The sequence below is a fragment of the Clarias gariepinus genome, chromosome 15, assembly GCF_024256425.1.
Source record: "Clarias gariepinus isolate MV-2021 ecotype Netherlands chromosome 15, CGAR_prim_01v2, whole genome shotgun sequence".
Lineage (NCBI taxonomy): Eukaryota > Metazoa > Chordata > Actinopteri > Siluriformes > Clariidae > Clarias > Clarias gariepinus.
In genome coordinates, this window is record NC_071114.1 from 22,384,670 (window position 1) to 22,399,888 (window position 15,219).

Below are 15,219 nucleotides of genomic sequence, written 5' to 3' on the forward strand. Positions count from 1 at the left end.
TCATTTTACTGTGCAGGGTCGTCGTGGGCTGGGCTCCATCTTTGTGTGGGCATCTGGTAACGGTGGCCGAGATAAAGACAACTGCAACTGTGACGGCTACACCAACAGCATTTACACACTCTCAATCAGCAGCAGCACACAGTACGGCAACGTGCCATGGTACAGCGAGGCCTGCTCCTCCACCCTCGCCACCACCTACAGCAGTGGAGGACTCAACGAGAAACAGATAGTGAGTCCATCGTGCTTTACCAAGGCCCTTTAATATTACTAGGAATGTCATGCCAACCAAAGTCACTTGACTGTCTGACAATTTAAACTATAATGTTTTACCTGTAGTTGTAGAAACATTAAATTGTGTGGTGAAGATGATCAAATGAACGCAGTTTGGCAAAGATTAAGAAGGCTTTCCATTTTTGGGGGAAAATGTGGATGGTATTTTATATTCTAGTTGTTAATGGTAAAACAGGGGATAGTGGGAACCTGCAATGAGGAAAGCATGTGATGTGATGAGCAAAAGGAGAGAGGATGTGTTTGCCCTTAGGGTCTGTATTGTGTTTCATTATGCCATATCCCCTGCCAAAGCACTTTTTCAGAACTTCAAACCTTGTCTATAGTGAGGAGACTGAAGCTTTGTGCTGCAAGTTTTCATTCTGAAACAAAGCAAGTAACCTCATACTGTAATCGTACCGGTTTTGCCCTGTCATTCTTTTCAGCTTCTTTTCAGCATCCTTTGTTAGAGTTTTACTCTGAGCACAAGCATTGTCCCTTAATGGTTAATGACTCAGCGTAACTTTTTTTCTTTTCCAAAACGTAGCCGCACAGATACTCGGATAAAAAAAAGAATAAAATTTCCGTAGGCTTCTTTAGCTTGACACAGGCTTGTGTTTTCATGTAGTGACAGGCAATCTTTCCCTCTTTCCTGCTCTGTAATGCCCCCGTTTTGAATGAAGGAGACCGAATTGCTGCATCCACCGTCTCTGAGCTGTCATTCAGCTTCTTAGCAATTTTTAGCACTTAGCCTCAATCCAAGCTGCTCTGTCTCAGTCAGTGCACATCCCAGGATACCTCTCTGTCATGAACCATTCCACATTCTTTCTCAGTCTTCTTTTCCTTCTGTCTGTCACTGCTATCTCATCCCCCTCTGCTCCAGACTCCTGCCACATCAGTCCTAAAAGCTAATTATCCTACTCCTAGCCTTAAATGTGTAAAACGCATCAGGTTTCCTGAGCTCGTACATCTCGAAGTTGTACATTTAGTTATGGTTGAAGAAGCTATGCAGCCAATATGCAGATATGCCACTCTACTAATACTACAGTCTTTATTTTATCCTACAAACCATCTGTGGTGATGTTTTTATACTGCTTAGAGTCTCTACAGATTGAGCTCTCTTGTATATGAAAAGATGTCTTAAACAGTTCCACCTACCTACAGATCACTACAGACCTGAGACAGAAGTGTACAGACTCCCACACAGGCACCTCAGCTTCAGCTCCTCTCGCTGCTGGCATCATAGCCCTCGCCCTGGAAGCCAAGTAAGTGAGACCAACCCCAGAAAATTGCAGCTGGAATCATGACCGTATCATTATACACCATCAAAATCTATGAACTATGATATAGTGGCTTTGTTCTGATTATTGTTTTAGTGCTTTCTAAACAGACGGGGCCAGAAATTAAATTTTTGTAAGAAGTCATTAGTGCAGAGGTATACTTTGCCATGATGCGCAGTAGTGGATGGCTTTTTGAATTTCAAATAATGTTTATATTGCGGTTTGCTACAGCACAGCTGTTACGACAATGGCTTTTGTAGAGTCCCAAACAAATTTAATGCTGGTTTATGCTTTGCAATCCAATGTAATATTTGTATAATGCATTGAACAACAGACACTGTCACAAAGCTGAACACAAAGCTGTTTACAGAAATCTTGATTTGCGTGACAAAGTATGGCTTACTTTCAAAAAAAAAGAAAAAGAAAAGTGGACTATGAAAACTAAACCTTCAAAGATAAATGGACAGATCAATCTATATTCTTCCTGGGAAGTTTGAAACCACTTTTTCATACCGTATGTTCTCCAAAACCGTGGCATTAATAAAAAGCAGTAAATGAAGCGCCACTATGAGATTAAATATCTTTATTAGAGCAAAAAAATGTCATTAGAGAAAACATGTCTGCAGCAGTCAGTTTGGGGAATGTAAAATACTTTAACTGAGAGCCCAGTGTTATATGCAAAAATGCATGCAGTATAGGAGAAGGAGGAGGAACAGGGCTATTGTGTAGAATGACTTTCTCACATACACACACACACACACACATTGCTTTTTTTGACAGAGAGAGACTCTGGATCTTTAACAAGGAACCTCTCTAATGACACTTGCTTTACGTGCATCTGCACACACATGGTTACAAAGTTACAATAAACAGTACACACGCGCACGGATGTTGACTATATGAGTGGCGCACGTACACTAAAACGAAGGCTGTCAGACCTAGTTAGTCTGAATTTCACCCCAATACTCAAAAAAATAAATGACGACCTTCAACGCTGGATGAACTTACCACTATCCATTATGGGCAGAATATCAGCAATTAAAATGACTACACTCCCTAAACTAAACTAGTTATTCTCAATGATTCCAATACAACCCACCCTCAGCTGGTTTAAATCTCTGGACTCAACCATTACCAAATTCTACTGGAAAAATAAGACCCCAAGAATTAAATTGTCCACTCTACAGAAACCAAAAACACTAGGAGGATTGGAAGCACCACATTCCTACTACTACTTTCTGGCTAATCAGCTTCAATATATATATAAATGGATTCACCCAAACACATCAGACTATACATGGCTAGATATTGAGCAAACAATTTGTAAAGACATAAGCACTACAGATTTACCGTTTTTAAGTCAGACAATCAAAAAACACTCCTGTTTTAAATCACTAACTATAGCAACAGCTCTGAAAGCCTGGTGGAAATTTCACCAGTTTACAAATACACAATACCACTTGCATCATCTAAATTCACCCCCATTTGGAATAACCCAGATTTTACAATTAATAAAAAGCCACTTAACATGCGCAAATGGGCTGATAAGGGCATCACACAACTTCAACACATCTTTCATAGTAATAATCTGGCTTCCTTTTCATACTTGGTCCAGACATACGGAATCAGGAGTAATAGTTTTCTCGAATATCTACAACTCAAATCATCTATCCAATCAAAAATCAATATTCGGACTGTTAATCTTGACCTTTCACCATCGATCTTAGAATTAGTTAATACATCATCCTCAAAAAAGCTTCTCTCCAAAATATATAAAATGATAATTAAATCAGACAACACAATAAGTTTACCAAATTCGAAATGGGAATCAGACTTATCTATCACTCCTGATGCCGATTTCTGGATACAGATCTGCACAAATATCTATTTCATGACAAAAAATCCCGATTTGCAACTTATACAGTACAAGGTACTTCACAGATCTCACCTAACTGGACAAAAATTGTTTAAAATGGGATTCACCTCAGAAACATGTTCACATTGTACCCAAAATAGCCCAGATACACGTATACACGCCCTTTGGTATTGTACTCCAATAAAAACATTTTGGGAAAATGTCATTAAATTACTATCCATCACTATGGGATGTCACATCCCATTTTCCCCGTCACTCTGTTTACTAGGCGATATATCCACAATCAGTTTAAATAACATAAACAATCAGTTACTCCTAGTTGCATTAGTAATCGCCAAGAAAACTATCCTCATGAACTGGAAATCTAGAAATTCCATAAATATCACATCCTGGAAAAATCTATTAATTGATTATATTTCAATAGAAAATATATCTAGTCTATTTTACAGTAATACAGAAGTATTACACCCCTTTTGGTCATCTCTCCTTACCCTCTAGCAGTCATAAATCAGTTGACCTTCTTTGTCTGAGACTGACCACTGCAAAGTATCATCACCTTTTTTGTGTTAATTTGAATATTAATATTTAAGGGTTTTTGGGAAGAGTGGAGAACAACAGCAAGGTTAACCTATTTATATGTGTGTGTATATGTGTATGTATGTATATATATGTGTGTGTGTGTATATGTATATGTATGTATGTATGTATGTATGTGTGTATGTGTGTATATATATATATATATATATATATATATATATATATACACCGTAATTTCCGGACTATAACCCGCACCTGGCTATAAGCCGCACCTAGTACATATTTTAAAGGAAAAACCATTTTGTACATACATAAACCGCACCTGACTATAAGCCGCAGGTGCCCACATTGAAACATGGGATATTTACAAAGAAAGACGGTACACAAAAAGAGTTTTCAATGTTTTAATAACATAACTTAGCTTTTCTCTTTTTTTTCGACTTTTTACATTGCTCCAGTTCTTCCCGCTGCCGTTTCCAGCGTCTCACCATCGACTCATCTGTGCGAAATTTACGTGCTGCAGCTCTGTTTCCTTCTTTATCGGCCAGCTCGATTACTTTTAACTTGAAAGCTGCGTCATATGCTTTTCTTTTTGCATTTTCCATGATGAGGGTAGGCTTATGCTAATTTTATTCATGTACAAAGCGCGCGAAGTTACCGTACGTTAAATTTCTTCTTTTATGGTGTTTATTAGCGGTTGTGACTTGCGTCTTCCTCGACAACACATGTCTCACTCTTACCTTTTCTGCTCGAGCGCCCCTGGCGGCCGTTAGAAAAAAATGCATACATTAGCCGCATCTCTGCATAAGCCGCAGGGTTGAAATTGTGTAACAAAAGTCGCGGCTTATAGTCCGGAAAGTACGGTATATAATTATTTTTATTTTTTTTCCTTGGCCTCTGGTCTCTGGAGGGCTACGGCATACATGTCCACAACTGATGTGGCGAAGTTGAAATATGGGTGGGTGTAGGTGGTTGCTGGGGTCATGTATCCCTCCACCCTTTCAACCTGAGCATGCGCCTCAGAGACCTCTTTCCCTGGCCGGTTCTGGCCTGCATCCCTCACTATTTTAATGCATCACCTACTAGCTGAAATACATACACACCTATTAAAATGATCAAATTAGAATTTTTGTATGTATATAATAGTAGGACTATAAAGAGAAAAAGAATAATGTGTAAATATATACACATACATAGGGTAGGTTGGCTGTGTGGGTGGGCCAGGTCCTTGGCCTGGGCTGCCTTAATGTCTCACCTTTTTAATGCATCACAAACTAGCTGAAACATAATTTCAAACATATAAGGAAGGTGAGGCATGTAGATGCTGACTAGGGTTGGCTAGGGGTTTGAGGAATGGGTGAGGTGCTTTTGGGCCCCGTTGTATTCCTCTCCGGTACTAATGATGAGACATAGCGTGTGGTGGCCATGGAGGGATCAGAGGCAAGCCTAAAAATTACCATTATTAATATTAGTAGTAGTAGTAGTAGTATTTATTCTTATTCTTTAGTTATAATTCAATACAATTGTTAACTTTATTTGCCTTTCTCATTGTTCTCCACCATTTCCAAAACCTTCCAAAGCTCTCTACAACCCCAACTTGTTATTATTATTATTGACATTATTATTATTATTATTATTATTATTATTATTATAGGTTTTATGGTTATTATTATTGCTAATAATATATAATATCTCCAATGGCTTTTTTTTTTTTTTTTTTTTTTTGTGTTAAATTTTTGGTATAAAAAAAAAAGTGACAAAATAAAGAAAAGAAAAACTTAAAAAAAAAAAAAGAATACCCACAATCCCACAGCGTGAGAGAGAGAAGAGCCATTTGCGATGGCTCAGTTGCGATTACGTGATGCTCGGCAGACAAAGGGCATGCGTACTACTCGTATCTGAAGACTTCACTTGTTAAGTTTTTTTTCTGTCCTTCAAAATGCTTGCTGACCGGATTACTCGCAATCCAAGGTTCCACTGTACAAATATCACTGCTTACATTAAAGCTGGTCATCTTATTGTTAGCTTTAACATTTTAACTATTCCCACAAACTCTCTTCCTGTCAACGACGAGTATTTATGCTAGTGTGTGTATGTATATGAAAAAGTAAAATTTAACTTTCCAAAAATTACAGTTCATTCATGATTTATCAAGGGGGCAATTGCTTTTTCCACGTGTATGTGTATATATATATATGTATATATTTTATATGTATGTATGTATGTATGTATATATTTTATATGTATGTATGTATGTATATATTTTATATGTATGTATGTATGTATATATTTTATATATATATATATATGTATATATTTTATATATATATATGTATGTATATATTTTATTTATATATATATATATATATATATAAAATGTCGTATCAGAATTTGTGACACATCATGGCAAGTCTGTGTCGTTTGAACCATAAATTCCACACAGTGACTGTGATTGTCCCAAATATAGAAAATAAGTATTTTATTTCAGTACCTCATATGGGTACTTCTTGTGTGGAAACATTAGCTTTGTAAAGTATCACACTTATCACATCCTGTACAACTGATGACCATACAGAGCTATTTTATCTTGACAAAATACTGGCTGTATATCCGCGCTGTTGACTGTAAGACATGTTTCCTGCACTAGAATTTAAGAATTCAGCATAAAGCAGATGACGTCACAGCAGTAGCATTTAACCGCAAAGTGTCACTATACCTTTCATGGTGTTGTATCTGTGGTTTGTTTTACGTACATGACAGCAAGGCAGATGGTTTTAGCTTCTGGTAAAATGCTGGTGTAACACTGGAGCTCTGTGACTTAGTTAAATTAGTTAATTAGTAAAGCAATTGAATTGATGTTTTTTTGGTCGATTCAATTAACTGAGTTTTCCATTCAGATCCAATTCACATTCATTTACAAATGTTAAATGGCCTAAAATTGACAGATTTCTTAAGAATATGTCACAAAATTTCACTGAAAATACAAACCGCTTCCATGTTGCAAATACTTGTTTTGCAAAAGTGCTCTTTTTTAAATGTATGGGCAATTGGTGTATTACTGCCACCTGCAAAAAAGGGAAAAAACATTATTGTTTATTTAATTTAAATAATCAACAGGACAAGTTACACAGTATTTTAATGTTTATTAGATATTGTTAGTAGTTAAACAGTAGTACTTCAAAACCTATAAGCAATATAGCTGCTTCAGACAGATCAGACAATAACCAGTAGTGGTGTTGAATCAAATTAAATAACAAAAAAATCGCAATGCCTGAAATCGAATCAAATCGACAGTCCACTTGCGATTCATAGCACTACTCAACAACCTAAATGAGTCATTTGGTTCACTGGGATTGTGATGCACTTGTGACTCTTAGTCATGGCTAGCATTATCTGAAATTCTGATCACAAAATGCCAGACAGTTAGAGTAACTTCTTGATGCTTGATTCCAGTGTCATGTTTCAGATTTGACCTTTTCAGTCCCCTGGTTGCGCACTACGATACAATCATGCCTTTTTCCTACATGTCATTGCCTGTAGCTATTAATAAGTAAAGCAGCCCTTTTTACCTGCAGAGGCCTTGAAAACCACAGGTGAAATTTCACCCTGTCCGCCACTTAACACAATTCATTTAAATGCCAAGCCTTAGCTCTAACGGATACTCGTTTTTCCTTGGTCTTGACAGTAAAAACCTGACATGGAGGGATATGCAGCACCTGGTTGTAAGAACATCTGATCCAGCTCACCTGATCACTAATGACTGGAAGACCAATGGGGTCGGACGAAAAGGTACTGGCACGCTCCTTTTGCTTTTCTGTTGTCTGGTGTCTGCTCTGTTTATTCCGTACTTGAGCTCTGTCACCAAGTGTGCTATGTTGCCAATTAATGAAGCAATGGTATTATACAAATCAAGAGAGCGTTTCAGTTTCTCGCCTGTCTCATAATGTTGCTGAATGCTCTGGCCCCTATTAAACTGGACTGAATTGGAATTGCCAGCTTGCTGTCGGCAGTATTGATTTTTTTTCTCTCTTTTTCTCGCCCTCATTCTGTCCATCTCTTTTTTGTTTCTCCTCATCTGTCACTTTTATATTGCCCATCTTTTTTGTCGTCTTCATATCTTTGTTCATTTTTCTGTTCATGTCCATCATGTTATATCTGAACATCTCTCTCCTTGTCTGTTCTTTAGTAAGCCACTCGTATGGATATGGCCTGCTGGATGCCGCTGCCATTGTAACCCAAGCCAAAAACTGGACCAATGTAGGTCCTCAGCAGAAGTGCGTCATCCCAATGCTGTCTGAGCCCAGGTTAGTCTTTATGTCAAAGCAACACTTATCAATGCTTCAGTGAAGTTAGCATATTTATTACAAACGATAGGTAATTAATGGTACTGGTGTCAGGCCTACAGTGCACATCCCTGGACTGATCAAATAAAGTTTCTAATCGGGTCTGCAAAATGGAGCTAACATCTGTGTTCTAAATTGAAGTCATTTTGTGAATCCTAATTAACTTAAATGAGCAAAAGGAAAGGGGAAAATCAGTTATTCCACTAGGGGGCAACACAGAGAAATAAACACGAGGCTGTAAACTCCAACACAAAATGAGCTAAAAACACAGGTTATTCTTCGTCTGCAAGCAAAAATGGTAAACTCTAAACAGATCTGTTTCCAACCTGTAGGGAGTTCTACTTTTTTTTTCTTCTTGGGTTTTTTTTTTTTTGCCCTAAAGGGAAATGTGGCCTCTTACCTAAAACGGATGTGACACTTTGGCTTTAGAGTGCTAACTGTGCTAACTCAAGCTTCACTTGTGGTGCCTTGTGAGACTCTTTGAGATTCTTTGCATCTTTCTGCTTGGAATTTCTTATAAAAAGCCAAATTTTAATTGGAAGTGAGAATTGTACTGACATGCAATGCTATGGTGGGATTGACTGCACGTCTTATTTACATACATGTGAGTAGAGACAGAACTGCTTTACTGGGTTTGATGTTCAGTAGGGGGGGGGGGGGGGGAGGGGGGGGGGGGGGTAGCCCGCAATGTATGTCTGAAGAAAAATAATTACTTGCAGACAAGCTTGTATACCACACTCGTGTCTCTGTGGACAATCACACACAAGTCCCTCTTGGGAGCGCCTGCTCTTTGCATTTTCGTCTCCCCCACGATTCCCTCATATTATGGAAGAGATCAGAGGGCTTTGGAATGAAGCCCAGTTCAGCATGCTGGTTAGTACAGTCACACTGCTGGATCTGGTCCAGCTGAGCTTAGTGATTACTCTACATCTTTGCATTGATTCCTTCCTCCCAGCATTAAACTCAGACTGCAACCACTGAACTGTTTTTGACATATCTGTGCAGGAATTTTAGTTCCGTCTGCAATCTCATGGATGATGGGCAAGGTCAATAAATGCTTTAATCAATGGTACCAACCAGTTGAGTGTTTTACAGGACTTGCCTTGTAGAATAGACATCATGGTACCTGGCTTACAGAGGCACAAACATGCTCTTTTAATGGGAGAGCTTATCATGATCTTAAAGTTTAATGTGATGTCTCTTGTTCTCGACTTTCATGTCCTGATGACGTCCTTGTAATATCATGTTATTGTCCAGACCACAGTGGCCCAGTTCTAATTCTTGTAGGATTTTTTCCCCCTCTTTTTTCCCTTCAGTCATGGGTGTGGTGGATATGGAAAAACACTTGGTCTGGTCTCAAATCTCCAGAAAATAGCAGTTGGTGGTCCAGTGAGACACTATTTAGATTGTCTGCTGATAATTGAAATGATTTACAGTTACACTTGGGTTGCTTAGCAGCCTTGTCATTTGGAAAAGGGAAATGTAAAAAATATTTTAATTTTTCTGTGCCTTGCAGAGAATATATAGATTATTGTAGACTGTATGATGCAAGTGTTATGTTGTTGGAAACCTTGATATAAATGCAGAACTCCTCTGCAGTTTCAAAGCAGTTGAACACACACATATATATATATATGAAAGCAGTTGTGTATTGTTTTTAAGGTTATACATGGATTTGGGAAAACAATGCATTAATGGATTTTAGCTGTGCTCCCTTTTGTGAGGACAACAAAGGAAAGGATCAAATGTGCAGCTGATAAAAGCTCAGAAGCAAATAAACAAAACTATAGCCATGGCTTTGGAGCAGTGCACGTGTGGGGCGAGCTTAATTTCATATTTGAATCACATCTCTGATCATAGTCCAATTAAAAGTGCATTATTGAACAGCTTTGTGCAATTATCGAACAGCATTGTTTTCATTTTATTAGCATAGCAAAGGATAATTAAGGAAAGGACAAGTAACTCTGACTTACAGCGTCCAGCCGTTCACCACTGTTATGACAGGAACTCTTAGTGTGTATGAATGTGTAAGTGATTGTGCTTTTCTTTTCAGGAACATTGGGAGCCATCTGGTCATCACCAAGACTGTAGATGCATGCTTAGGCAAGTCCAACTTTGTGAGCTCTCTGGAACATGTTCAAGCCCAGCTCACAATGTCCTACAACCGGCGTGGAAATCTGGGAATCTACCTGATCAGCCCACAGGGCACACGTTCGACTTTGCTTGCCCCCAGGTCAGGAGTTCTGAACTATTCTGCTTGTTGTTTATATTGAATGTGTAAAGCTTTGATGTTTTTCTACTTTTCTCTTAGCAGATCCACTGTTTGTGTGTTGTATATTGTATATAACATTTTATGTCTTTGTTTTTCAGGCCTCGTGATTATTCCTCTGAAGGCTTCAATGACTGGGCCTTTATGACCACCCACTCATGGGATGAAGACCCTAAGGGCGAGTGGACTCTGGAAATTGAGAATGTGGCCGGAACGAGTGACTATGGTAACTCTTAATATTCTCTCCTTATTATTTTATTTTATTTTATTCAGTAATTAATGCATGCAGAAAGCAGGGCAGACGTTTTAGCTGAAGCGAGGAGTCTCACTCTTGGAGTTCCAGTGGGCTGCTTCTCTGCATAACTTTGCAATTGTAACTAGAAGCATGTACTGTAGCAGAATGCGCCATGGCTTTTGCATAAACAACAGGGGGGTTGGACTGTAGCAAGGTTTCTCATTTTGTTTTCAAGGTCAAAATAATTGATTGGTTATTTGTTGACTATGATTTTTTTTCTTCTTTTTTTTTTAAATAAGGAGAGGCGAATAGGCTGCACTATGATCACACATAATGCAAGGAATGTATTGTTATAAAAACAGTTAACAGATTCTTAGTTAACAGACTTATCAGTTTATTGACATTTCCAAACAGGGATTTCTGTTGCCTGGGGATGTGATTTGTTCTTGTACCTTTTGCATTGCCCTGATGTCCTTTGAAAATCTTTCACTAAGCTTGTAACAGTTTTAATGCCTATTGATCTTAACTCGGTTAAAGCTTTTCCATTAACTTGATAGCTGTCTGAAGGAAGTTTCTACACTGAAAATGCTGTCTAGGCTAGGGCAATTAAGACCAGCAGTTAATCTTGCTTTGAGAAATTAGCTTCCCAATACTGTTGCCTTCACAGGAAATTAGGAGTGTTCTTCCTGCATCCTCCTCCCTTAATTCCCGTCATCTTGCTTTGTCTGTTTTATTAGTTGTTGGCAGAACTTGTATTCCTTCCCTGTATCCTGTTGTAAATCATATTAATTGAATATGTTAAAAGTAAATCACAAGGTGAGAGACTCCCTCTTCCCTTGTCCCTGTTTAGCAGACTGTAAATATTCATTGGGCCCTTGCTTATGTTGTTCAACACGTGTGTGTTTTACTTGACTACACCATCCATAGTGTGAATAATTCATCTGCATTGATTGTATTAGCCTGATTTAGCAAGCTGTGGACTTTTAACAGTCAACAATAACTAATTTTAATGGTGCCGAGTTAAATTAGGTGGAAGAAATCACCTTAACATTAACAGTCTGTTTTCTTAAATAAACATTTTAAAACGCTTTGTATTCTGTTAATTAGTACACTCTACCACAGTGCTGCATATTAACCTTTAACTGTTTTAACAACAGCTTGTTTACTAAAGAATTCGACAGTAATGATTTGTACGGGCAAATCATACTGTGTAATAGCAGACGTTACAGTTTTCCTCTGTATGAACAAACCACTTTTTCACGTCTTGTCTCTCAGGCACTCTGACTCAGTTCACGCTGGTTCTCTATGGGACTGCCTCCGCATCCGCTGGCTCATCCATGCCAGACTCCAACCAGCTCCCTGAAGAAGGATGTAAAACGTATGACCTCAGTCAAATTTGCACAGGTAAGCATGCCAGTGCTGAGGAGAGGGTGCCCCCTGCAGGCCAACATCTGTATTTACTATACTAAGAGCTTATTGTGCTGATCCGCATGTTTTGTTGCCATGTGTCCTGATACACACTTGATTACTTTTTTACATAGAGAGAGAGAGAGAGAGAGATGAAAGGTATGATAAGAGGAAATTATAGCATGTTAAATGTTCAGAATATTTTTTATAAGTTTACTAATTCGTACCAAATTACAAATAACTAAGGCGCTATCAGGCTAATAAGTAACTAATTAGTTGAACTCAACCAACATGTTTTTGTAAATACATTTAATGTAAGGCCTCGATGCATTTTGGGATTTGTACATATACCTTTTCGGTTGTCTGTATTGTCTGCCTTGTGGGCATCAAAAGTCTGGGTCTCACATGGATAGGTGGTGCTATTTTAACCTGGCACACAGCCCATGAGCACTTTGATAGCCAAGTACATTATAAGCTTATAATAAGAAATGTGGCCCATGTTAATTAACAAGTCAAGATGACATTCTGGTTTTCTCTGTGAAAAAAAACAAATGAGTTTTTCAGCGTCAATATCATTAACATTACATGCGTTTCTAGGAAGGTGGGTCATCCAACTGTTTTCTTCATAAATGATACCAGTGTTTATTTTCCTTTCACTTAATGTTTTGAAAGAACAATGTGGACTCTCCCACATTTTCTTCTCTGAAAAACCTCAGATAGCAGTGACTCTTGCCCAAAAAGAACTCTGCATCTGAACCTATTTTTCCAAACAGGAATTTCCAACCAAATAAATACGCTGTCATTTTTTAAATCAAATTTTACATATTCTAAAAAAAAAAAAAAAAAAACACTTTGAAAAGTAAGAAATATAAAGTGTCTATTAGTGGTTTTAAATGCTTTACTGATAACATGTGCTTTGTGGCTTTAAAAAAAAGGCTAAAGTGTTTGAAGTGCTAGACCATTTCTGTTCCTTTTAACCTTAAATCTGCCATGGGATTAGGTAGTAGAGTGCCAGTCCTCAGGGACAGACAGTCCACATTTTTGCTGTTTTAAACAAACAAATGAAACTGTAACTGAGCGAACTTGTCTGCCATGACAGATCTGTTTGCTGTTCTAAGGTTCTCTTTAAATGTCTAAAGCTGTTATTCCCACTAAGACTTTTTAATTTTTACAATATTTGTTTCATTATTTATTCCTCTCTGAATTGGCTGGAAATAAAAACTGTCTCTGGTCCATGATTAACTCTTTTCTTTTCAACTGGAATACTTGTCTGTTAAGGTGGGTTTATGGCACCGAGGTTAAACGCCTTACTCACATTAGACATCAGAAAAAAAGTGTTGTTTGCAAGGATAAAGAGCCTAAAGGGACCTTGTTTTCTAGGTCATGTTTTCTAATTAACTTGACTGACCGCGTTAAGTGTTTAGCCAGAATACACAGGCAACTTCTTTGGCACTTTATCTGTTTATGCTATTTAGTGGAGAGGTAGTGTTAGTATGGGAATCTGCAACAGGTTCTCATCTGAATATACTGTACTGTAGTGTTAGCAAATTACTGTTTCTGTAATGTTGGTGTCCAGCAGATTTAAAGCTAATTTCTCATACATGTTTTTCCTTATTCTGTGTATCAAGCATTCCATTTCTGTTAATTTATGATCATATTCTTTTCTTTGTCTGCAGAATGCAACCCAGGGTTTTACATGTACCAGCAGGGTTGTGTACGTGAGTGCCCTCCAGGCTTCACGCCAGTCTCTCCTTCTGATCCCTCCTCAGATAACGAGGTGTCTCCTGTCCTGCGTCCAACCTGCATGCCCTGCAATGAGCTTTGCCTTACCTGCAGTGGTACAACGGCAGAAGACTGCCTTTCATGCCCGCCCCACAGCCACCTGGACCCAACTACTGGCACCTGCCAGCACCAGAACCAGATTCAGCGTGAATCACCCGATGCTGTGTTATTCGGACCGCACGACAGCTCCTCTTCTGTTGTCATGAGTCTACAGCAATTGTCCAACCTGCCTGCCATTGTCGCAGTGCTCAGCTGTGCCTTTATTGTATCCACCTTTGTAGTGGTGTTTGGCCTGCTCCAGTTCCGCTCGTATAACCTCAATAAAGTGTACAATTCTGGTGGTGGAGTGGGCTCAGTGATGCGTGCCAGCTTCGGCCTAGGCATGGCACGCAGCGACATCATTTCCTACAAGGGAATCCCGAGCGTTTGGAACGAAGACGGGGGTAACTCAGAGTCTGAGACCGATGAGTTTGACGTCCACAATGAGAGAACTGCCTTCATCAAAACACAAAGTGCTCTTTAACCCTATCCCAATACACATTTGCTATCTAACTTTTTCTCAGTTATTTTCTTTCTTTTTCAGGCTTGTCTCCTCTTTATTTCTTTGGGTTTGATCCTGCTGTATTTAATATTTTTCCATAGTGGTGAGCTCTAATGTCAGGGCTGCTTTGAACACCTTTTTCTTTTTTTTGGCTCACCTGGCCTCAGTGCCTCTAAAGGCAAGCCTCCATGGACGATTCGCTGTGGGATAAGACAATTTTTTATCCCAGACTTGCCAGCAGGATTGTCCAAAAACACAATAAAACAGAGTGATTGTCATTTAGTCTCTTCCTCTTAATTTCAGTTTCACTACATGTTGCCCAATAAAATCTAAGGAGAAAATCCTATTATGATGTATATCAGTTGTTTCCAATCTGACCAAATAATAACAGATGATTTAATTTACTATAAAAGGAAAAAGGTGAATCTTATTCTTATGCTCTGGGCCGTTTAAAAAGACAGTGCAATTTTTTTCTTTTGGAAGTTTTTGAGCCAAGCGTGGTTTAATTTCTAATGCATACACAGATTCATGATGCAGACCCCAATCATAATTCCTCTACAGAGAATTTCAGATGCATAGTCCATTGTTTTTTTTTTTTTCTTCTTTTACTTGAAGGCAGTTTATATTGCTGTAACCTCGTGCTCTCTTTCAGACTCCCTGGAGGTAGTTGTTCCGTACTGCT

The 15,219-nt window shown here is 38.5% G+C and overlaps 1 protein-coding gene across 3 annotated transcripts in view; it reads left to right on the forward strand.

Annotated features, from left to right (window-relative positions):
* Positions 1-14,815, forward strand: part of furina (furin (paired basic amino acid cleaving enzyme) a) — an 87,507-nt gene extending 72,692 nt beyond the window's left edge. For all 3 annotated transcript variants that reach the window (XM_053512636.1, XM_053512637.1, XM_053512638.1), the window contains exons 9-16: positions 17-229; positions 1,432-1,532; positions 7,646-7,749; positions 8,147-8,264; positions 10,357-10,536; positions 10,674-10,798; positions 12,083-12,211; positions 13,891-14,815. In XM_053512636.1, coding sequence (XP_053368611.1) covers positions 17-229; positions 1,432-1,532; positions 7,646-7,749; positions 8,147-8,264; positions 10,357-10,536; positions 10,674-10,798; positions 12,083-12,211; positions 13,891-14,519 — 1,599 coding nt within the window. In that variant the 3' untranslated portion in view covers positions 14,520-14,815. The remainder of the gene's footprint in view (positions 1-16; positions 230-1,431; positions 1,533-7,645; positions 7,750-8,146; positions 8,265-10,356; positions 10,537-10,673; positions 10,799-12,082; positions 12,212-13,890) is intronic.
* Positions 14,816-15,219: the final 404 nt, after the last annotated feature.